Source organism: Hyaena hyaena, unplaced genomic scaffold (assembly GCF_003009895.1).
Source record: "Hyaena hyaena isolate Hyena2069 unplaced genomic scaffold, ASM300989v1 scaffold_111, whole genome shotgun sequence".
Lineage (NCBI taxonomy): Eukaryota > Metazoa > Chordata > Mammalia > Carnivora > Hyaenidae > Hyaena > Hyaena hyaena.
Window position 1 is genome coordinate 1,930,149 of NW_024080743.1, and position 23,818 is coordinate 1,953,966.

The window sequence follows — 23,818 nt, forward strand, 5'->3', positions numbered from 1 at the left end:
GTTGAGATTCTCTGTCTCTCTCTCTCTCCCTCTCTCTCTCTGCCCTTCCCCTGCTCATGTATGCTCTCTCTCTCAAAATGAATACATAAACTTAAAAAAAATTAAAAATAAAAGTTCACGTGTTGGCATCTGAGTGCAATACTGAATGCAAATCATTTTTCTTAGTGTGCTAAAGAAGGTCACTAACAAAGGATATGGTGATCCAGTACCACAGGCAATTTTAAAGAAAAGAGGAAATGGCAGTGGATGCACTACAGCTCAACAGAGAACAAAAAATGCCTCATCTAATCTTTCTAAAACTCAAGGTAAAGATGAAATAGCCCTAGGTATTATTTCTGTATATAACATAGTTTCACTAATTTTATATTTGTGTAATATTATAAAGATGAGATTTTACACTTTACTTTTTGACAAGTATTTTGGTATTTCAGGGTGTGGGTTTGGTTTTTTATTGTCTTTTATGAGAAATAAGGGAGTCACTGGTTTATTTGTACTTTTGGTCCTTTTATATATTATGCCCAGGTTTCCTCAGTTTCATTGATAACTATAGGGATTCCATGTGCAAAACCAGCCCTAATAAGCCCTTTAAAAAGTAATGGTACAGTCTTGAGAGCTGTAATATGTAGGGAAGAAGAAATTTCCCTCCTGATACCTGTTGTTTTGCTGTGTTCTAAGAAAGAAAAGCATACTAGTCAGATTGCATGATTTTCTAACCTTATAACTGATTTTAAAAATTAATTTGCTTTGGTGTGCCCTGATGGCTCAGTTGGTTAAGCACCCAACTCTTGATCTCAGCTTAGGTCTTGATCTGAGGGTTGTGAGTTCAAGCCCTGCACTGGACTCTGGTGCTAGGCATGAATCCTACTTAAAAAAAATTAATTTGTGTTATGCATTAAGCATTCATGTAGATAAGAGCTTGTAAAAGCCTAAAAACAATTTTGAGCTAGATAATTAATACTGAAAGTAAATTTAAAAATAAACTGGAGAAAAATTATTCATCTTCTAGTAATAACAAAAAATTACACAATTATAAATATTTGGCAGTTCTGTTTGATATATTTAAGTGTTCAAAATGTCATCACTAGGACTTAACCACTGTAAACAAATGGATCCCAAAATTAGCCCTTTCCCTCCAGTTATCAATTTTAGTTGCCACTGCACATCTAAGTTGTTAACCCGAATGATTATTATCTACAATCATGATCTTGCTATGAGAAGTAAATTAATTTTGTTTATGTTTGGTGGAAAAAACTGCAGTAATTTAAACATCTCTATTTTATATTTAGCTTGATTCTCCTTTCAGCTGTGTGGAACTCAAGTCTTTTTTCCCCAAAAAACTTCAAAGGGAAGACCCTTCCTGCTCTTTTAACATGAGAAAATCAGGTTTTTCCACCTTCATATATTTATGCAAATCCAGTTCTGTCATAAGGATCAAGGCTCTTGAGGAAGAGAGATCCTCTTTAAATAATTTTGCTCAGATGCTGGAATATTCCCCTTGTATTTGTAATAAAAAATATTTTTTATTTTGTTACTCCTAATCTTTTATTGTCCATTGTCATAGATATGTCATCATTTCCTTACTTATTTTATCTAAAGTAATTTAAAAACAAATATTATATTTTACTCATAAATTGGAAGTATATTATATATTTTTAAATTTTTTTTCTTAGGATCTCAAGGAGAATCACCAAATTCGGTAAAATCTTCAGTCTCTTCAAGGCAGTCTGATGAAAATGTGACAAAATTGGACCACAGTACAACTACAGATAAACAAACACCTAAGAAAAAAATTGTCAAGCAAGGACACACACCTTTGCCTAAGGCTAATGCAAAAATAGTGGCAATGCCTAAAAACTTAAATCAATCTAAGAAAGGTGAAGCTTTGAATAATAACGATGCAAAACAGAAAATGGTTCCTGGACAGGTTACATTGAAAACTCAGCCTTCTTCTCAAAGACCCTTAAAAAGTGAAACAAGCATGCTTCATGATGTACATGATAGTAATAACAAGGACAATATTTCTGAACAGAAGCCTCATGAACCTCTAATTAATCTCACATCAGAAATCAGCAGTACAGAAGCATTCCTGTCATCATGCAAACCTGACACACAAAAGCCATTAAACAACCAAGGGAAAGAGAAATTAGAATGCCAGAGTATTTCAAATTTGGATAAATCAAAGTGTGAATTGGAATCGAAACAGATTTGTTCAGATAAAAGTGAAACAAAATTTTCCAGCAAAGAAATACATCAGCACAAGACAGCTAAAATACATTGTCATTCTGATGGGAGTGATAATGTAGATCCAAAATTTTATAGCACCACTGTCCTAAAGTCCACGATTTCAAATCCCAGTGAAAACTCCCTGAACTCTAATCCAGTTTGTGATTTAGACTCTGCAGATGCAGAGCAAATTCTTTCAGTATCAGATAGAGAGAAGCAAGTAGGGGGGAAAGATACAAACGAAAAATTAAACATTAAATGTGACAAAGATGTTTTATCACGTGTTCCTGAAAGGACAAATGGTACCTTAAATTCTGTCCAAGATAACAGGAAATCTAAAATTCGTATCGAAGAACAGACAGTTCCTAGTCACTTGTCTGATGACTCTGCTGTGAGTGAAATCAAACATGCTACAGCAGACTCAGATATTTCCTCCAAGTGTGCTTTGGAACAAATATCAGGAAAAACTTCTCCTAAAGATATGGAAACAACAGAAACTCCAGAGAGCCATGAAACTCCAGAAGTTCCATTCATGAGTCATTGGAATTTGAGTACCAGTGGTCTACATCAGAGAGAGAGTCCTGAATCTGACACTGGGAGTGCTACCACATCCTCTGATGACATAAAGCCCAGATCTGAAGACTATGATGCTGGAGGGTCCCAGGATGATGACGGGTCAAATGACAGAGGTATTTCTAAATGTGGCACGATGCTGTGCCATGATTTTCTTGGAAGAAGTAGCAGTGATACCAGTACTCCTGAAGAACTAAAAATATATGATAGTAACTTAAGAATTGAAGTGAAAATGAAAAAGCAAAGTAGTAATGATCTTTTCCAAATTAATTCGACAAGTGATGATGAGATTCCTAGAAAAAGGCCAGAAATTTGGTCTAGATCTATGGTAGTCCACCCTAGGGAAAAAGAAAATATTCTACGAGGCAGTATCCAGTTTGCTCAGGAAGTAGATCAGGTTTCTTCCTCGGCAGATGAAACAGAAGATGAAAGATCCGAAGCTGAAAATGTTGGAGACAATTTCTCTACATCTAACTCAGCTCCTCAGCAATTTCAGGGAATCATTAATTTAGCTTTTGAAGATGCAACAGAAAATGAAAGTCATGAGTTCTCTACAACTAAAAATTTTAAAAGATCAGTTTTACTTTCAGTAGATGAATGTGAAGAACTAGGATCTGATGAAGGGGAAGCCCATACTCCTTTTCAGCCTTCTGTAGATTCTTTGTCACCATCTGATGTTTTTGATGGTATTTCTCATGAACATCATGGAAGGACCTGCTATTCCAGGTACTCACAAGGAATTGAAGATAGTATTTTAGAATGTAAACAAGATAGAGGCAATAGCATATGTAAAAACGAAAGCTCTCTCTTGGGTTGCGCTAGTATTGACTCATCAAGAAGAGATAAACTGAGTACTTCAGCCACAGGAAAAAAGTACACAGTGGATGTCCTGTCCACAGGAGGTAGACAGCTTCTTCCAGAAGATAAAAAGGTAAATGGCAGAAGCAGTGTGGATAATGACTTTCAGCAATGCAGCAAACTCTCAGATAGTGATGTAAAATCTCAAGAAAGACCATGTCATTTGGAGCTTCATCAAAGAGAACCCAATTCTGACATACCAAAGAACAGCTCTACAAAATTTCTGGACTCCTGTCGGAGTCAGCTTCTGCCTCAGGAAGGTCAAGTAAAAGAGAACCATTCTACAGCTACCAAAAGAGCTAATATTGCTTTATCTGCAGGTAATGTACAGAAATAGAAATGCTAAATACATAAAAAAATGAGTTTATAGAATTTTAAACTGGATATAGCCCTGAGTGTTGTATTTTAGTTATACAGAATAATTACTTAAGCAACAGATTCAAATTTCAAATGAAAATTTAAATTTCTTAATAATATGAAAATTAGCTAGTTACTTACCCTTTATTGTTCACTTAAAATCTTAGCGCAGGATTAAGACCTAGTAAAAGTTTGGTTATTATTAGAGCTAATCTATTAATAGATTTTACATGAAAGAATAAAGAGAAAAACTTAGTTTGCTATTATTTAGTTATTTATGTCTAATTTAACATAGAATTATTCGCTATTAGAAAATTTTATTATACACTGAATATGATTTATGGACTATGCTAGTATATATCAAGAGGGCTGTGCAATAATTATAGTAATATATAACTAAAAGCACTGAACTATTTTAACTAGATTAATTATTATAATTTATATACATTTTACAGAGATTAAGACTTTCAGGATCACTATACTTCTAAAAGTTTCAAGTAAAAAGATAAATTTCCTAAAAGAGATTATATTTAGAAGCAATGATAATATATGAAAAAAGCCCAGGCTTATTTCATACATATAGATGATTTCCTGTCTAATTGTTTTGTGTGTTTGTCTTCCTTATTACAGTAATTTGAACTAATGACCCACATTTAAAATATGCAGTAGTGGCTGACAGAGTAGCTATTGTATATCAGAACTAAGAAAAATACTGATCAATAGCCCTTGTTCAGCAAAATCACAATAGGGAAGGAGCTCTTTAAAGTTGTACTTTTTTGTTTGTCCTTGCTTGCATCCTCCTTTGCATGTGCAATATACAAATAAGGCTTTAGATAAAATGTATTTATTCTCCTTTTGGAACTGACCTACCTTAAAAGTCACCATCCAATGACCATGTCTTTTTTTTCTCTTTAAGTTTCTATTGTAGTGAATTAGATACATGTGCACATTCTGTGTTTATGTTTAAATAACTTTTGTTGTTTTTTTGTATCAAGTTTTCAAATTAAAGTATGGAGAATTATTGTTAGTTGCCTATGTTGATACTGCTGCTAAACATCCTTCGGTTGTTTTATTTTTTTTTAATTTAGCAAAAGAAATGCCTCAATAATCCTGTCAGTTTTGTATAAATGTTATTTTTTCCATTTTCTGTTTTTTTGGACTATAACTATTACGTTGTTTTAATATTGTTCTACAAAACTCTGAGGGGTACCAACATGTGCAATTTTTACATTGTATAGTATTATGAATTATTTCAGGAGACATAGATGATTGTGACACACTGGCACAAACCTACATGTATGACCATCGGCCTTCAAAAACCCTCTCTCCAATATATGAGATGGATGTAGTAGAAGCATTTGAGCAGAAAATGGAATCAGAAACACATGTTACAGACATGGATTTTGAAGATGATCAGCACTTTGCAGAACAAGATTGGATGCTATTAAAGCAACTGCTGTCTGAACAGGATTCAAACTTAAATATTACGAATTCTGTTCCTGAAGACTTAAATTTAGCACAGTTTCTAATCAATCAGACGTTACTTTTAGCACGAGACAGCTCAAAACCTCAGGGTAAAGCACATGTTGACACTTTGAACAGATGGAGTGAACTAACCTCTCCACTTGATGATTCCTCAGCAAGCATCACCATGGCTAGTTTTTCCTCTGAAGATTGTTCACCCCAAGGGGAATGGACAATTCTAGAACTGGAAACTCAGCATTAAGAGTGTTAACACTTTGGAAAATTTTTAACAATGCCACCCCTTTATTTTTTGATGCTTATATCCTAATAATAACTGCATTAGCCAGAGATAGACTGCCCTTAATAATGAGGGAGTCTTTCTAACTTATTGAGGTTAACCTAGTTTGTTTATTAATATGATATCACATGTAGAAAAAAAGATGGTTTTCTAAAATTTTTGAGCATGTTTTATTACTTCAGTTGTCCTTTCCTAACTGATCATTTGTTCACTTGTTTATATCAAGAATTTAAAATGTGAATGCACAAGTAGATCAATCCCTATACTTTTTGCTCTGCATATGGTAACAGTAATTTAACAATAAAAAAACCTATTGTGCTTGTGTCCAATTTATGTAGAGTTTATCAGTGAGTACCATTCAAACCAAACTCAGGTTGGTGTGATTGACCCTGACCAGTGAATATTAGAAAAACTCTTCATTTTCCCAACAGTGCAGACCCAGGAAATTGTGAAGTACACTTACCTCACATTTCAATCGTGTTGCTACTAAAATGGAGAAATGGAATCCCTTGTAACTCTTTTTGAGGTATATCCAAAAAGAGGTATCTGCCCTTGTTCAAAAGAAGTGGGAAAACTGTCCATTTGTTTTACCTAGTCTTTCTTTATAGTTAGTTAATCAGTATTCATTTTTCATTCCACTTAGAGATATTTTGGAACTGCTCCAGCAATAAGCCTACACTAAATATTAATTTTAAAATGGGTACATGGAGGGGAGGGGCGCTTGCATGGCTCAGTCAGTTTAGTGTCCGACTCTTGATTTTGGCTCAGGTCATGATCTTAAAGTTTGTGAGCCAGCCCTGTGTTGGGTTCTGTGCTTGAGTGAAGAGCCTGCTTGGGATTCTCGCTCTCCCTCTTTCTCTGCCCCTCCCCCACTCTCTCTTTCTTCTCTCTCAAAATAAATAAACTTAAAAAAAAATAAAACAGGTACACAAGGCAATTTAGTTACTGAGTTAAACTGCATGTGTGTTTATATAGGCACATACACACATGTATGTTTTCTCCATGTATCTATATATCCTAGATTATTTCCTTAATTAGATTGTTTTTCAGTCTGTAATTCCGGTAGCAAGGCAAAGATAAAAACCTCTTCTACAAAATGGTGCTGGAGAATGAACACTTGGATACCTGCTTGATAGTAGTAGACACTACCCTTAGGACGATGAAACTTAGTAGAATTAGCCTCTCTCAAAGCTATGTAACTAACTCATCATTTGTCTAAAATGTGTCAAAAGTAAGGAAATGTTTTGGTTCCTAATTCCTTTTCTAAAATAATGGTTTTCAACAAAATATTAACCATAGAGTGAATATATTGAATATCAACATTCATATGAATGCACAATCATTTGTTATTCTTATATAATAACATAATTATGTTAACATTAGCCACTCACCTGTAATACCATAAGTTTGCTATGCCTTTTTAAACTACAAGCTCTGTAGGAGGCACTCATTCATTCCAACCAACAGTCAAGAAATAGGCATTGGTTCTATGCACTGTGAAGTACAAAGATAAATAGGGTTTTGAGTCCTGCTCCTCACCCCAAAATAGAGAGTTCAGTTTCTAATAAGGAGAAGAACCACGTAAGAGAAAGGTTAAAATATAGTAGACGTATAAGAACATTGTATTTGCAAGCTGGATGAGAATTTAGATGTTAGTCTAATCCATTCAAATTCCAAAAAGGACTCTAAAGTCCAGAGTTGTTAAAAGATTGCCCAAGGTCCCACAGCTAATTAGTGGCTGGAATATAATATTCCTTAATTTTAATTTGATGGTTTTTTTCTGCCACACAGCATAGTCATTTGATTTTTATCATAAAACCTGAGAGCACATATATCTATAGATAGTTTGTAATATAAAGAAATAATGTATGATAGAGTCAGAAACCATGCAGATTCCCAACACATTGTGTTATTTTCCTTTTCTCCAAATGAGAAATTACTTTTACGTCTTACTTTTAATAAATACCTTAGAAGTTCAACAATTTATAAACAAAACTTCTTTCGCAGTTATAAGGTCTTAAAAACTTTCTTCTTAAATTACTAGACATTAAACAGCCATTCAGTTTCATGTCACATCTGCAAATAGGTGATAGGGAAGGCATTTTGCTTAAGTAGTGACGTCTTAGTAATTTCAGGACATAGGTGTTTTCTTATGCTCTTTTGTGAATAATAACTCTACTAGTCTTTGCTGTGGGACTCTTTGGGCTAGTCCTTCATGATATAACTACACAAAGGGAAAAATGATTGCTAACATTTATTTAGCTCCTATTATATGTTAGTGTGCTAAGTGTTTTAAATATGCACTAACACATTTAATTCTCACAGCAGTTCTATGAGATTTGTCTTATCATCTTTATTTTTCACATGAAAAAACTGATATAGAGTCCTTACTCTGGATTAGCTACCTTCATGGAAGAAACTAAAAAGAAATAATAACACTGTACTATTGTTTGGTAGGATAACAGTTGTATATGGTCATAGTTGAGTGAGCCTAGAGGAAGAAGCCACAAACAGCTTGTCAGGAAGAGAAGATTAGAGAAAGCTTCTTAGAGCAACTAATATTCTGTGGCTCTTTCAGAATTTCTATAAAGGGCTTAGTGACTACAATCTAGTTGGAAGTGTAGGCCAGGGGACTTAGCTTGAAGATGCACTTGTATAGAAACTACTTTGCTTTTACTTAGATTGTATGGTATAGGTTGATAAAAATAGAAATGTTCTTAAAGGATGTTTTTGTACATTGTTAACTGGAAATTGCAAAAAGTCTCAATTGTCCGTGCCAAAAAAAAAAAAATCTTATTTTTATTTTGATTTGGCTTGCTTTGGAGGACTGATAAAGATTGTAACAATTTAAAGCCCTTTTATACCTTCTCTTGGAGCAACCAGGTAACCAGATGCTGACTTTCAAGGATGAGTCAGAATTTGCTTGGTGATAGGGCATTCTGGAAGACACAACAGTGCATTAAGGAAGGATGACCATGCTGTGTGTTGAGGATGGGGAGGAAGAGTGGTAGTAAGAGCTGAGCTAGAGTTGGATTCTTAAAGTTATTAAATACTATGTTATTGTGTTTAATTAGTCAAAACCCTGGATTTAGTAGGCATTATGTCTCCTTCCATGGTGCATTCCCCTATCTATCTATCTATCTATCTATCTATCTATCTAAGATTTCTTTTTTTTATCCAAGTTTAAGAGAGAGAGACAGATAGAAACAGAGAAAGAGAGAATCCCAAGCAGGCTTGGCACCGTCACCTTGGAGCCAGACGTGGGGCTCTAACCCATGAACAGTGAAATCATGACCTGAGCTGAAATCCAGAGTCAGACACTTAACCAATTGAGCCACCCAGGTGCCCCCTTTTACTTACTTTTAACTGTAAATAGAAAAGCTTTCCATGTTTTGAGGAAATAACCACCTACAATCCCAATGAATAGTTATCAGAGTTTTTTTTTTATTTTTACAAATAGTTCATTGTTAAATTAGTTTCCACATAACACCCAGTGCTCATCACCACAAGTGCCCTCCTCCATGCCCATCCCCCCTCCCCCCCACATCCATCAGTCCTCAGTTTTTGTCAGCATTCAAGAGTCTCTCATGGTTTGCCTCTCTCCCTTTCCCCCACCATTTCCCCTCTTCTTCTCCCCCTTGTTCCTCAGTTAAGTTCCTCCTAACCCTCCTATATGTGCAAACATATGATATTTGTCCTTCTCTGCCTGACTTATTTCGCTCAGCATCACACCCTCAAGGTCCATCCATGTTGCTACACATGGCCAGATTTCATTGTTTCTCATTGCCACGTTGTATTCCATGGTATAGATAAACCACACCTTCTTGATCCATGCGTCCGTGGATGGACACTTAGGCTCTTTCCATGTTTTAGCTGTTGAGAGTGCTGCTATGAACATTGGGGTCCATGTGCTCCTCTGCATCAGCATTTCTGTATCCCTTGGGTAAATTCCTAGTAGTGCTATTGCTGGGTCATAGGGGAGTTCTATTGTTAGTTTCCTGAGGAACCTCCACACTGTTTTCCAGAGGGACTGTACCAGTTTACATTCCCACCAACAGTGTAGGAGGGTGCCCGTTTCTCCACATCCTCGCCAGCAGTAGAGTTCTCTGATTTGCTCATTTTAGCCACTCTGACTGGCATGAGGTGGTATCAGTGTGGTTTTGATTTGTATTTCCCTGATGAGGAGGGATGCTGAGCATCGTTTCATGTGTCTGTTGGCCATCTGGATGTCCTCTTTGGAGAAGTGTCTGTTCATATCTTCTGCCCATGTCTTCACTGGGTTGTTTGTTTTTTGGGTGTGGAGTTTGGTGAGTTCCTTATAGATTCTGGATATTAACCCTTTATCTGATATGTCATTTGCAACTATCTTTTCCCATTCCGTTGGATGCCTATTAGTTTTATGGATTGTTTCCTTTCCTGTGCAGAAGCTTTTAATCTTGATGAGGTCCCAATCGTTTATTTTTGCTCTTGATTCCCTTGCTTTTGGGGATGTGTCAAGTAAGAAGTTTCTGCGGTGGAGGTCAAGGAGGTTGTTTCCTGCTTTCTCCTCTAGAGTGTTGATAGTTTCCAGTTATCAGTTTTTTAAGGAGTTAGGTAACAAAGCCAGGTGTATTTCAGAAAGATAACTGTCAGCACTAGTGAAGATGGCCTGGTTTGGAGAAGCACCCAGATCTCAGGATGCATTAAAATAGTTTTGCCAATCTTAAAAATGGGGAATGGAGAAGGTTTTGCTAACAAAGACATTAGATAGATTGAGATTATAGAACTTGGTAAATAAGATGGAGAAGATGGAAAGGAATTTTATAATTGCTATCAAAATTAGCATTTATTCCACACATGTTTGAGGGCCTACAATATTCTGAGAGCTATGCTAGTGCTGGGGATAAAAGGATGAATGGCATAGTATCTGTCCATAGCATCTCAGTTTAGCGAGGAAGAGACAGAACAAAAATTATGAAATCTTAACGTTAAGTGTCATAATAAGGTTCTGTATAAAGTATAATCAGTGCATAAAGGAGAGGGGAATCATGGGAAGATAATTGAATAGGCCCCTATACTATTTAGGATTAGTAGGAGTTCACAAGACAAAAGAAGAGACACGCTCTTGGCAGAAAGAGTTTAGAGGCAATGGGGAATTCTGGTTGTTCCATATGGCTGGAGAAAAGGGAACAGATGGTAAAGGCAAGGGATAAAGTTGGATGGGTACGTATAGTCCAGGGAGTAACACAATCAGATTTGAACTTTAGAAAGATCACTCAGGAAGCAGTAGGTAGAATGAAAGGGAGTAGGTGACAAGGCAGGAAGACCAGTGATGAGTATTACAGTAACCAAGGCTTGAACGAGAGCAGTGGATGTGGAGATAGAGAGGTGTGGACATATTTGAGAGATTTAAGATGTGGGCTGGAAAAGCTTAGTGACTGACACAGGGATGAGAAAAGGGAGTCATCTTAAAAGACTCAGATTTCTGACTGGGGTGCCTGGGTAGTCGATGATGTTATTAGCCAAAACCTGAAGTAATCTTAGGAGGAGTTTAATTTTGGGCATACTGAGTTTGGTCGGCCTGTGGGACAAAGGGCTGAGGATAAAACATTATGGAATAGAAAAAAGAAAAGCCTGAGAAGAAGATTGAAAAGGAATATTCTGAAGATAACTAGCACTAGAACTCCCCTCCTAAAGTGAGGAGGGGCAGTGATGAATGTATAATCTCATTACTAATCAGAGGAGGGCAAATCAAGGCAAAGAGATTGTTTTCACTTATCAAAGTGAAGGGATTTTTAAAAAAATAGTGTTATCAAGAGTGATAAATTTGGAATAATCATATGTTGCTATAGGAATGTAAATTACCTTTCCTGTAAGTAATTAGGCAATTTATATCATGAATGTTTATACCTTCATATCCTGAACCTAGTCCTTTCCCTTTTTGAGCTCCCAATAAGAGTAAGAATCTGAGGGGCAGCTGGGTAACTAAGTCGGTTAAGCATCCGACTTCTGCTCAGTTCATGATCTCACATTCTGTGAGTTCAGGCCCCGCGTTGGGCTCTGTGCTGACAGCTCAGAGCCTGGAGCCTGCTCCAGATTCTGTGTTTCCCCTCTCTCTCTTTGCCCCTCCCTCACTCACTCTCTGTCTCTCCTTCAAAAATTAAAAAAAAAAAAAAAAAAAATTAAAAAATATTTTTAGAAAGAATAAGAATCAGACCTAGATACATTAGTGAAAATTGAAAATTAGCTGAATGTCAACAGCCGAAGGCTAAATAAATTATGGTACATTTATAACACATTATGCAATGATTAAAATTATTTCTAAAACATCTGTTTATCAAGGGAAGATGCTTAAAAGAAAAAACCCAGAATATATGTTTATAATATCTCAGCTTTCCAAAGTGGTACTGATTATTTTTATCTTTTAACTCATATTTTCCATGTGTTCTACAAGGCACAGAAAAATAAGTAGGTTTGTTTGTTTTGGGGTAAGTAATAGTAATTAACAATGTTGCTGTTTGAGATGTCAATTAAGGTGCACACCTAGACTAGTTCACTAGATCTGGACACTATGATTTTACTGGTAGCTTTTGTCAATTGGTGTTTTTTAGAGTAGTAAGAAGGACAGAAACGTGAACAGGAAGAAGTAAAACTTATCTTTAAAGGAAGCTGACTAAAATGAAGACAGTGGTAGTTTGTTTTTGTTTTTAAGATAGAAGTAACTTAAGCACTTTGAAACTAAGAAGTTGGGAATAATGAATTAGGACCATCAAGGAAGAGGCAGGAGGCATGGGATCGAGCACAAAGAGTGTTGACACGGGGCACCTCAAACAACTTGGGGTGTTTAATATAACTGAAGTACCGAATTCATGTGGCACAGCAGTGGAAGAGAAAGTTGGAAAAGTATAGGCAGGCCAAAACATGAAGAGCCCTGTACACCATGCTAAGGACTATAAGCAAGCCATTTAGGCAAAAATACTTACATTTTATTTAAAAGGTAAATTCATTATAGGACTTTTATTAAGATTACTTTAGCTGTATAGTGTGAAAATATTTTGGGACAAGAAGAGACTGGAGAAAGGAAGACCTGTTAGGGGGGTCATTGGAATAATTAAAAAAAAAAAAAGGTTTAAGCTTAGGAAGTAATAGCAAGGATAGAAATGAGAGAATGGATTTGAGAGATAACTAGAGGCAGAATGAACAAAATGTGGTTGCCAAGTGAGAGTAAAGACTTCGGAAAAGGGATAAAACTTATTCTCTCCCCATATCCTATAGTTCTAAAAAGTAAGATAATGGAAGGCTAATTGTTCCTGATTAGAAAAAAGATAATACTCAAGTCGGACATGTCGCATTTGAGATGCAATTGAGACCCAATATAATGGCTTTCAAAATTCAGAAGCCCAACAAACTATGACCTTTCTACTCCCACCCCATCTTCTGCTAGTTTTGGGGGGATTTGGGCAGGTCGAAGTGGGGACTTGGTTTGGCTTAGTTTAATGATCTATTGAAGGAGCTATTTTCAATTTAGAATTACTTATACACTCTTCTCCAGTAATACTTATATTAGCTTAACATTATAAATTCTTTTTTTATTTTACTATTTTATTTTTAATGTTTAATGATTTATTTTTGAGAGAAAGACAGAGTGTTGTGATAAGGGGAGGGGCAGAGAGAGAGGGAGACAGAGCCTGATGTAGGGCTTAAACTCACAAACTGTGAGATCATGACCTGAGCTGAAGTTGGATGCTTACCCTACTGAGCCACCCAGACGCCCCTTTATTGTAAATTCTTATACCAAGAGTACTTTGAATCTGGCTTAATTAGATATGAGAAGTATACATTTCTATCATGTTAATATTGCATGAGTTACCTTTAGCATCCATGATTCATTTTTCATAGAGTGATTCCTTAACCACTTCCAAATTTAGTCAACATTAGCATAAGAATTTTAATTCTGAGAATTTCAATTCAATTCTGATTCTACATTTTTATAATTATATCCCAATCAATTAAACAGTGAATTTCCAAATCAGCAAAATATTAAGAAAAAATACTTTAACACAATGATATATTTTTCCTTAAAAGAGTTTTCATGTAAAATGTACTAAAGTTTATCTATTTTCTTTCCATTTAAGCTCAGTTTTAGCCTGGCAAGAGAATTATATAAAAAAATTGAAATAGAAATATACCTACATTAAAAAAATGTTTTTATTTGTTTTTGAGAGAGAGAGAGAGCACAAGCTGGAGAGAGGCAGAGGACACAGAATCTGAATCAGGCTCCAGGCTCTGAGTTGTCAGCACAGACCAGACGAGGGGCTTGAACCCATGAAGTATGAGATCATGACCTGAGCTGAAATCAGATGCTCAACTGACTGAGCCACCCACACGTCCTGAAATATATCTACATTTAAACTATTAAAGGTTTAGGAAAGAAGATGCCTAACATCCTTACAAAATTGTCCTTTTACTTAGATCCATGCAACTCTCAAAACATGCATAATCTACTTTAAAGTCAAGAAGGGTTATATGGAAACCAACTTGACAATAAACTATTTGTAAAAAAAAAAAAATAAAGTAAAATTAAAAAAATAAAGTCAAGAAGGTAAATAAAGTACTTTCTTATAGTTTCTGATTTAGAGTGAATTATAGAGAACAACACTCAAGTTTAAGAAGTTACAAAAACAATATCAAATAGAATCAGAAAGAAAGGAATTAATACAAACAATAGTGGAACTTAATTAGAAGTCAGAGAGGGGTACCTGAGTAGCTCAGTTGGTTAAGTGCCTGATTCTTGATTTTAGCTCAGGTCATGATCTCACAGTTGTGAGATCGAGCCTGGCATAAGGTGCCATGCTGACAGAGCTGAGCCTTCTTGGGATTTCTCTCTCTCCCCACCCCTGCCCCGGCTACTCTCCGACTCACACATGTATTCCCTCTCTCTCAAAATAAATTTAAAAAGAAATCAGAGAAAGAGTTGAAACTGAAAAGAGCTGATTCTTTAAAATACACACACACTAGGTTAATGGAGAGAAAAGCATAAATACACAATATTAGAGATGAAATAACATAAAATAATTAAGGTACTATTTTGTACAACTATATACAAAACAGTTGAAAACCTGTATGAAATGGATGACTTCTAGAGAAATCTAAATTACCAAAATAGGCTTAAAACAAGGTAGAAAGTCTACACCTTGGAAGAAACTGAGAAAACATTCAAAATCTTTCATTTTGGAATATGGAGAAAGAAGAAAAACCCTCAGATGCAATTAAAGAAGCTGCCATAGTGTGATCAACAAAAGCTTACTAAAGATAGCATAATGCAGAAAATTATGGAATAACATCACTTACAATAATGAATGCAAAATTCCTAAAAGGTTCAGAAATATAGATTATGTGGCAATTTATTTAAGGAATGTGAGATGATTTAATGTTGGGAAACCTATTCATATAGTACATCTGTATTAATGGATTAAATATAGAAAAATAATATAGATACCAAAATTTAATTTGAAACAATGAAACCAAAAGGATACTATAAAAAATCATGCATAGTGTTTTAATATCTTTTCTTTTTTAAATAACAACTTTTTTTTTTTTTAAGAGAGAACATGCAAGCAGGGGAGAGGTACAGAAGGAGAGAGAGTCTTAAGTAGGCTCCACTCATTGTGGAACCTGATGTGGGGCTCAGTCTCATGACCCTGGGATTATGACCTGAACCTAGATCAAGAGTCGGTTGCTCAACTGACTGAGCCACTCAGGCACCCTTAATATAACCTTGAAATAAGAAAGCACATGAATCTCAAAAATAAGATGGAACTCTGAAACATAAAACATAAAATATAAGATTGATAATTTGACTATTTAAAATTTAGAACTAATATATTCCCAAAATACTGTAGACAGAATGAAAAGCAAAAGATAAAGTGGGGAGAAATTTTTCCATTTTAACAAAAATTAAAATGCAAACAGCTGGCATATAATGAAAAGATGTTTGAGTGCCTGAGTGGCTCAGTTGGTTAAGCCTCTGACTTTGGCTTGAGTCATGATCTCATGGTTTGAGGGTTTGAGCCCCGCATTAGGCTCTATGCTAAGAGTGCAGAGCTTGCTTCAGATTCTCTCTCTCTCTCTGCCCCTCCTCTGCTTGTGCACACATGCGCTCTCTCTCAAAAAATAAATGAATAAACTTTAAAAAAAAAAATGTTTAACCAGACTCATGATTAAAGAAGCATTATAGGCCACCTGGCTGGCTCATTCAACTAAGTGTCTGATTCTTGATTTCAACTCAGGTCATGATCTCATGGTCATGTGATCGAACCCCATGTTGGTCTCTGTGCTGGGTGTAAAGCTTGCTTAAGATTCTCTCTCCTTCTCCCTCTCCCCTGAACTCTCTCTCCCTCTCTCAAAAAAAAAAAAAAAAAGCATTAGTAAACCATAAAAGGTTTTTAAAAATATAAATAGATTCAGCATGGAGGAGGACACTTGTGGGGATGAGCATTGAGTGTTATGTGGAAACTAATTTGACAATAAGCTATTTGTAAAAAAAAAAAATATATATATAAATAGATTCAGTAAGTAATAACAGATTTGATAAGTGAGAATATTAAGTAAAATAAGTGAATATCCACTAACCCATTTTAATTAGGAATTACAAATGAAAACGAATTAGATGTTTTGCCAACCTTATAACAATTATTGGAACTAATTGGATTCAGTTAACCAGTTGAAATATATTAAAATAGAAAAATAATTCCAAGTATTACTATACTACACAAGTTTAAATTATTGGTCAAATCAGATAACTGCTTGGAATTCAGTTTCACCTTAATTTTGAAAATCAAGCTAGAATTCTGGGCAGATTACATTAAAATCAATTCAAGAACAGTGTGTGGGATGATTGTGCTTTTCATAGTCAATGAGACAAGAAAATCTAAAAATTACTAAGGAGGAAATGAAAATATTTTGGGCTGTCATATGTAGTACAAATGCCTGAGTCAATTTATATTACCACACAGATTTTGTAGCATGTCATTGTCAAGCAGCTATTATTACCATCACAGATTTAACACCCTTATTTTTAAAATTTTTAAATTTATTTAGAAGCAGGAAGAAATCATAAGTTCATTGGTTGGTTTAGTCTTCCATAAATTGTTTCTTAAAAATTACTGATCATTTCAAAACTTATTTGAAAATAATGTTGGCTTGACATCTTAGAAACAACAATTCAGTCAGTAGATTCTAAAATTAGTAATACTACTAAATGAAAAATACTACATATGTAAGAATTCTCAGGGAAAAAATATCAATTTTCCCAAGTACATTTTTTGTAAAGATGTGACTGACTAGTTGCCTGAGTCATCCGTGGGAGTAATGCTTCATTTGTATGTGAAAATAATCTCATTTTCATGTTTCAGTTCCCTTTATTTTAATCACCAATAATATGATTATATCTTTATTCATTTTGATCAACTGTTTTCCCTAAATGAAAAGTTGAAGTATATATAGTTTCTTCCTTTAAGTAATTTATATTCTAAATATTTCATGATAAGAAAAAACTAGAGAAGCAGTTATTAGTCATATTTACAGGAAATTTGACCAAGATTTATATTCTTAATATATAAATACCTCATATATAAGAAGAATGTCTAGCAGAAAACTGTGAAAGGTAAAAACAAAATTAATTAAAGAAAAATAGAAAGGATCAATAAAAATATAGTGAATGATAAAATGTTTTATATAGTAGTAAAGAGATACAAAACAAAACATGTTCATCTGCTTAACTGATAAAATTATGAAATCTATGATGTGTGGAGTACACTGACATTGGCATTGCATTCATATATTGTTGGTGTAAGTGTAAATTGGTGCAGACTTTCTGAAAAGCACTTTGGCCATAGAAATATGGGCCATAAAAATCTTTATAATCACTGACTTGGTAATCTCACTTTTAGAAATTCAGTTAATAAATCAGAAATACTTGTATGTGTATATTTTTAAAGTCCTGAAGTGAAGGAATAAATAAGTTATTTTATTTTGGGATATTGGGATATTAAGCCACTTTAATAAATATTTTATAAGAACAGCTGATGATTTGCAAAATGCTCACAATAAAACAGAGATATTAATGTATATATGTCAGTATAATCTATTTATGATAAAGACTGCTATGATATTCTCTTGTGTCAGTTCAGCTAGGCTATAAGCACTGAATGATTTAATCAAACACTAACCTAGGTGTTGCTAGGAGGTATTTTGTAAACGTACTTATCCTTTATAATCACTTGACCAAAGTTTAGGAGATTATCCTTGATAATATGACTGGGTTGCATCCAGTCAGTGGAAGCCCTTACAAACACAAACTGAAGTTTCCTGGAGAAGAAGAAATTCTACCTCAAGGCTGAAGCATCAACTTGTGCCTGAGTTCCCAGCCTGATCTACAAATTTCAGACTTGGCCAGCCCCCATAATCCTGTGGGTTGATTCCTTATAAAATAAACCTCTTACTATGTATCTCCATTTGGTTCTGTGTGTCTGGACAACCCAACTGGTACAACTACCAACATCCTACCCTAGTATCTGTTCTTCGAAAACTTCCTAGTAGAACCCTGAATTTATAGCTGGGCACTTGGCTACCCAGAATAAATACTACATTTCCCTGCCCAGTCACTGGGAACCCACATGGAGAAGACAAATCCCCATAACATTTTGCTTTGAAAAATAGAGGGCCTGCGAATCAGTGGAGCTTAACACCTGGAACTTTAAAAATCAGCAGGATGGGCTTTTGGAAAGCTGGTGGAGTCCTCACCTTTAAAGAGGTAACACAGCAAAGAGCCACATGGAGATACAGCATAGAAGCAGTAGTTTAAAAAAAAACACCTGATGTAGAGGCTCCTTAGTGTCTCAGTCAGTTAAGTTGTCCAACTCTTGGTTTCAGCTCAGGTCATGATCTCATGGTTCGTAGATTTGAGCCCTGCATTGGGCTCTGTACTGACAGTGCAGAGCCTTTCTCCCTCTCTGTCCCTTCTGCATCTCTCTCTCAAAGTAAATAAACTTATTTTAAAAACCACACACCTGAGGTTTATGGGAAGATTCATTTACTAACCACAGAGCATATGGTGGAGGGGCAGAGATCTTTGGGAACCTTCCCCAAGAACAAAAGAGCTTGTAGGTGCCATTTTCCTCCCCTGCCCCACAGCCTAGATACAAAAACACCTGCAGGAACCAGCACAGAGCCAGCATTCTCTACCCAGCTTGCTCACAGCACTCCTTTGCACTTCTGTAGGTCCACTCCCTCCAACCTGGCCAGCCTCAAAGAAGTATTCCCAAGCAGATGGCAGGTCCCTTGTGAACCTTGCTGGCACTGTGCACCCACCCTCATGTTCTCCTACAGACCTGCCCCCCTCCAATATGCCCTTGGCAAGAGACCATCCGAAGTGGTGTCACAGGTCTGGCAGTGTACAAGCAGTTCCAACAGGGACCAGTACCACTCCAGAGTGACCCCTGCCCCAAGAAAGGGGAAGATAACTACATACACCAGTCTAACCGCAGCCCCAGCAGTGGGCTAGGGGCAGACATCGGGTCTGACTGCAGGCCCTGCCCACCAAAAAAACTTCTCAGGGGACGACACAGGGAAAGCACCCTGAGGTTTCATGCTTCTGCATCTCTGGCAAATAGTCTGACTCAACTCAAGTCCAAGGTGGCCCCAGGCTGGCCCACTAACAACACAGGAAACAAACCCTGCCCACAACAGGCAAAGAGAGCCAAAGCAGATGACGGGACTGAAGGCACAAGCAGCACAGCAACAACAGTAGGGCATATGCAACACACATAGAAGACACCCCTGAAGCACCAGATTCTGGTGAACGGGACATTCCACTGCAGAGCACTATAGGACCTCTTCTTCATAAAGCCACTACCTTCAAGAACAGGAGACATAGCTGGCTTTCCTAAGACATTTAAGCAGACACAGAGAATTAGACAAAATGAGACAGAGGAACATGTCCCAAATGAAAGAACAGGACAAAATCATACCAAGAGACCTAAATGAAACAGAGATGAGTAATATGCCTGATGGGGAGTGGAAGACTTCAGTGAGACCATTAACAAAGAGAGAAAACATAAAATGAACCAATCAGAGATGAAGAACTCAATAATGTAAATTAACAATAAACTAGATAAATAGACTAGAGGAAGCACAAGAACAGATCAGTAAACTGGAGGACAGAGTAATGGAAAGCAATCAGGCTGAAAAGGAGAGAGATGATGATGATAATAATAATAAATGAGACATAGGGAACTCCGTAACACCATCAAGCATACTAACATTCTGATTATGGGGATCCTAGAAGAAGAAAAGAGAGAAAAGGGGACAGAAAATTTATTTGAGGAAATAATAGCTGAAAACTTCCCAAAGGGAGCGAGGGGACCAGAAATCCAGATCCAGGAGGCACAAAGAACCCCAAACAAAATCAACCAAGAAAATCTACATCAATACATAGTAATTACAATGGTTAAAAGTGGTTATAAGAAGAGAATTTTAAAAGCAGCAAGAGAAAGGAAAACAGTTACATACAAGGAAAACAAAAGCAAAAATAAACTATTGAAATTACATCAAAATAAAAAGCTTCTGCACAGCAAAGGAAATAATCAACAAAACTAAAAGATAACCTATTTAATAGTAGAAGATATTTGAAAATGATATGTCTGATATATATACAAAATATATAAAGAGCTATAAACTCAATACCAAAAAAACTAAAACAATTCAAATTAAAAGTAGGCAGAAGACATGAACAGACATTTCTACAAAGAAGACATACAGACGACCAACAGACACCTGAAAAGATGCTCAACAGCACTCATTGTCAGGGAAATGCAAGTCAAAACCACTATGAGATATATCATACCTGTTAGAACGGATAATATAAAAAACATAAGAATCAAGTGTTGGCATGGATGTGGAGAAAAAGGAATTCTCATGCACTGTAGGTGGTAATGCAAACTGGCACAGCCACTGTGGAAAACAGTACAGAAGTTTCTTAAAAACTTAAAAATAGAAATATCATATTATCCAGTAATTTCACTACTGGGTATGTACCCAGAGAAAACAAAAACACTAATTTGAAAAGATATATGGACCCCTGTGTTTGCTATGGCATTATTTACAAGAGCCAAGTTATGGAAGCAGTCCAAATATTGATCAATAGATGAGGGGGGGAAATATATGGTATACACACACACACACACACACACACACACACACACACACTGGAATATTACTCACTCATAAAAAATGAAATCTTGCCATTGGCAGCAACATGGATGGTTCTTGTAAAGGTTATAAAGCTAAGTGAAATACTTGTGGGGATGAGCACTGGGTGTTATGTGGAAACTAATTTGACAATAAACTATTTGTAAAAAAAAAAAAAAGCTAAGTGAAATAAATAAGTCAGAGAAAGATACCATATGATTTCACTCAAATGTCGAATTTAAGAAACAAAATAAATGAACAAAGAAAAAAGAGACAAACCAACCAAAAAGCAGATTCCTGTAAAGAGAACAAATTGATGTCTACCAGAGGGGAGGTGAGTAGGGAGGAATGAATGAAATAGGTGAAGGGGATTTAGAGTACACTTATCATGATGAGCACTGAGTAATGTATAGAATTGTTGAATCACTGTATTGTACTCCTGAAAGTAATATAACAGTATATGTTAACTACACTGGATTTAAATTAAAAATAAATAGATAAGACATAGATGAGTCTTTAATATTATTAGAATGTTTTGCACACCATACAAGTCAAATTAGTTTAAAAGCACAGAACTAACTAGAAATGGACTCATTTGTTTCAACTTATCCTCCTCCAATCTGGAGAGTTTATTCTCCAGGAGTTCTGTAAAGCTGTCTCCCTGAATCTCCCTTCACCTTCAACATGAAGATTCCGTCACTTCTTTCCTTATTAAACTCCCCATCAATTAAGCCCCACATTTTCCTCTTTGTTTTATGTTCTAGTTTCAGTGGCGTACTTCCTCCAAAGGGATCCATGAGAGGCACAATTTTTAAGAATGTGAAAGCCAGAAAACACCCTTATTCTACCCATGTGCTTAGACAATAGCTTAACTGAATGTAATATTCCTGAATAGGAATAATTTTACTTCCAAATTTTGAATATGTTGTTTCCAGTGTTGTTGTTAAGTCTGATGCTGTTCTGATTCTTGTTTTTTGTTTTTTTGTTTTGTTTTTGGTTTGTTTGTTTCTTTGTTTTTGTTTTTTTAAGAAGTCTGGAGAATTTTAGGACTTTGTCCTCGATATTGTAAAATAGTATGACCATGTACTTGACATGGGTTTATTTTCATCCATTGTCCTACACACGTGGGAGGCCCTTTCAGTTTGGAAACAAATGTCCTTCCATTGTATAAAATTTTCTTAGATTATTCATTCAATGATTTCTTCTGCCTCTATTCTGTCTTTTTGGAACAGCTGTTATTAGATTTTACCTTTTCCCTCAAATTAATCTCTTTGTCTTTGTCCTTTAGTTCTTGGGGCATTTCCTTCTCCCAGTCCTTCCATTCAGCTTTGAATTTTCGTTATTGCTATTTTATTTTTTATTTTGTTCTTTGAAATTTTCCTCATCTGAGGGTATAAATTATTTTTTTACAGTTGAATATTTACTCTCTGCACAGTGAGTTTCTTCCAATTTGCTTTTTTTCTAATTTGTTTCAGTATTTAAAAAAATTTTTTTTAATGTTTACTTTTGAGAGAGACAGAGACAGAGAGTGAGTGGGGAGGGGCAGAGAGAGAGGGAGACACAGAATCCAAAGCAGACTCCAGGCTCTGAGCTGTCAGCATAGACCTGGATGTGGAGCTCAAACCCACAAACGGTGAGATAATGACCTGAGCTGAAGTCAGACGCTTAACTGACTGAGCCACCCAGGCACCCCTCAGTCTCTGTTTTTTACATTAGAGGCATTCTTTGGCTTTTTGCTCATATTTAGGGACTCAAATCTTTTTTGGAAATTATATGCAAGTGAGTTGGGCTTGTTGATAGTAGGCTTCTTGGCAGAATCATCTGATTTGGTTCATTTTTTTTTTGTGAAACACAACTGTCAGCATCTTGAGGCCTTTTCATCTAATCTAGATTCCTCATAGAATAGAAACTTTCCTATCTCCTGCCTGGAAGATATGACCTTGATAGCAACATTCTAAGAGCGATTATGGTGGATTATGAAAGAGGATATCACTTTCTGTGTGTATGTGCTCTGTTATCCTTCTGTTTTTAGCAAAATCCACTTCTAGTTGCACCTGTCGTCCCGTAGTCAAAGACTATCAGACTACCCTCTCCAAAGAAAGAACCTTTGATTCTGCTGAGGTAAGGGAAGAGGAGTTACCTTGCTATGAGTAAGGAATCTTGATTTCTGAATGTATCTTAAACAGGCTTTCAGTCATTCTTCCTCTAAGTCACACCTCTGATACACCAGAAACCCTGAAATAAATTTCTAAGTCTCTGGGAGTTCTGAGTTGCTTTCTGACTCTCTCCATTGCTGGGTTAGGCTTTAGCTTTCTTGGATTTATTAGGTTAATTGTTACTCCTTTTGCTTCCAGCTTCCAAAATTATTTTATGATCTCTACCATTTTCTTTTTTATTTCATAGTGTATACTTTTATTTTTCTTTAAATATTTCAACATCATTTATAAGATTAAATTAATTAATTTTGTCATTGTTTTAGATTTTTATGTTTTAAACTTCATTCTTTTGTCTTTTTCTCTACAAATCAGATTTTGCTTTTCCTTATGTTTTGAAAATTTAGTATTCTAACTCTCCATGCAATTAGCAATATTTTCCCTAAAACATTCTTTACCTTATATTTCTCCAATCCACAAGAATGAAATGTGTAATGGCATCTTTTGAGTTTCCCCTTTTGGAAATGAGAAATTAGCACACCTCTCTCTCTACCGCTCTCCTCTTGCCTTAAGTCCTTTGCTTATTCCTTTCTCTGATATTGTTTAGATGTTTTGAGTGTTTGGATCCAGATTATCATTCAGAATTTTTACATGATGTATCTTC

At 35.7% G+C, this 23,818-nt stretch overlaps 1 protein-coding gene across 1 annotated transcript in view; it reads left to right on the forward strand.

The window, feature by feature from the left end:
* The window catches only part of BTBD8 (BTB domain containing 8), a 107,045-nt gene extending 100,939 nt beyond the window's left edge, over positions 1–6,106 (forward strand). The window contains exons 16-18 of the mRNA XM_039236475.1: positions 166–305; positions 1,671–3,974; positions 5,268–6,106. Coding sequence (XP_039092406.1) covers positions 166–305; positions 1,671–3,974; positions 5,268–5,737 — 2,914 coding nt within the window. The 3' untranslated portion in view covers positions 5,738–6,106. The remainder of the gene's footprint in view (positions 1–165; positions 306–1,670; positions 3,975–5,267) is intronic.
* The last annotated feature ends 17,712 nt before the right edge of the window (positions 6,107–23,818 follow it).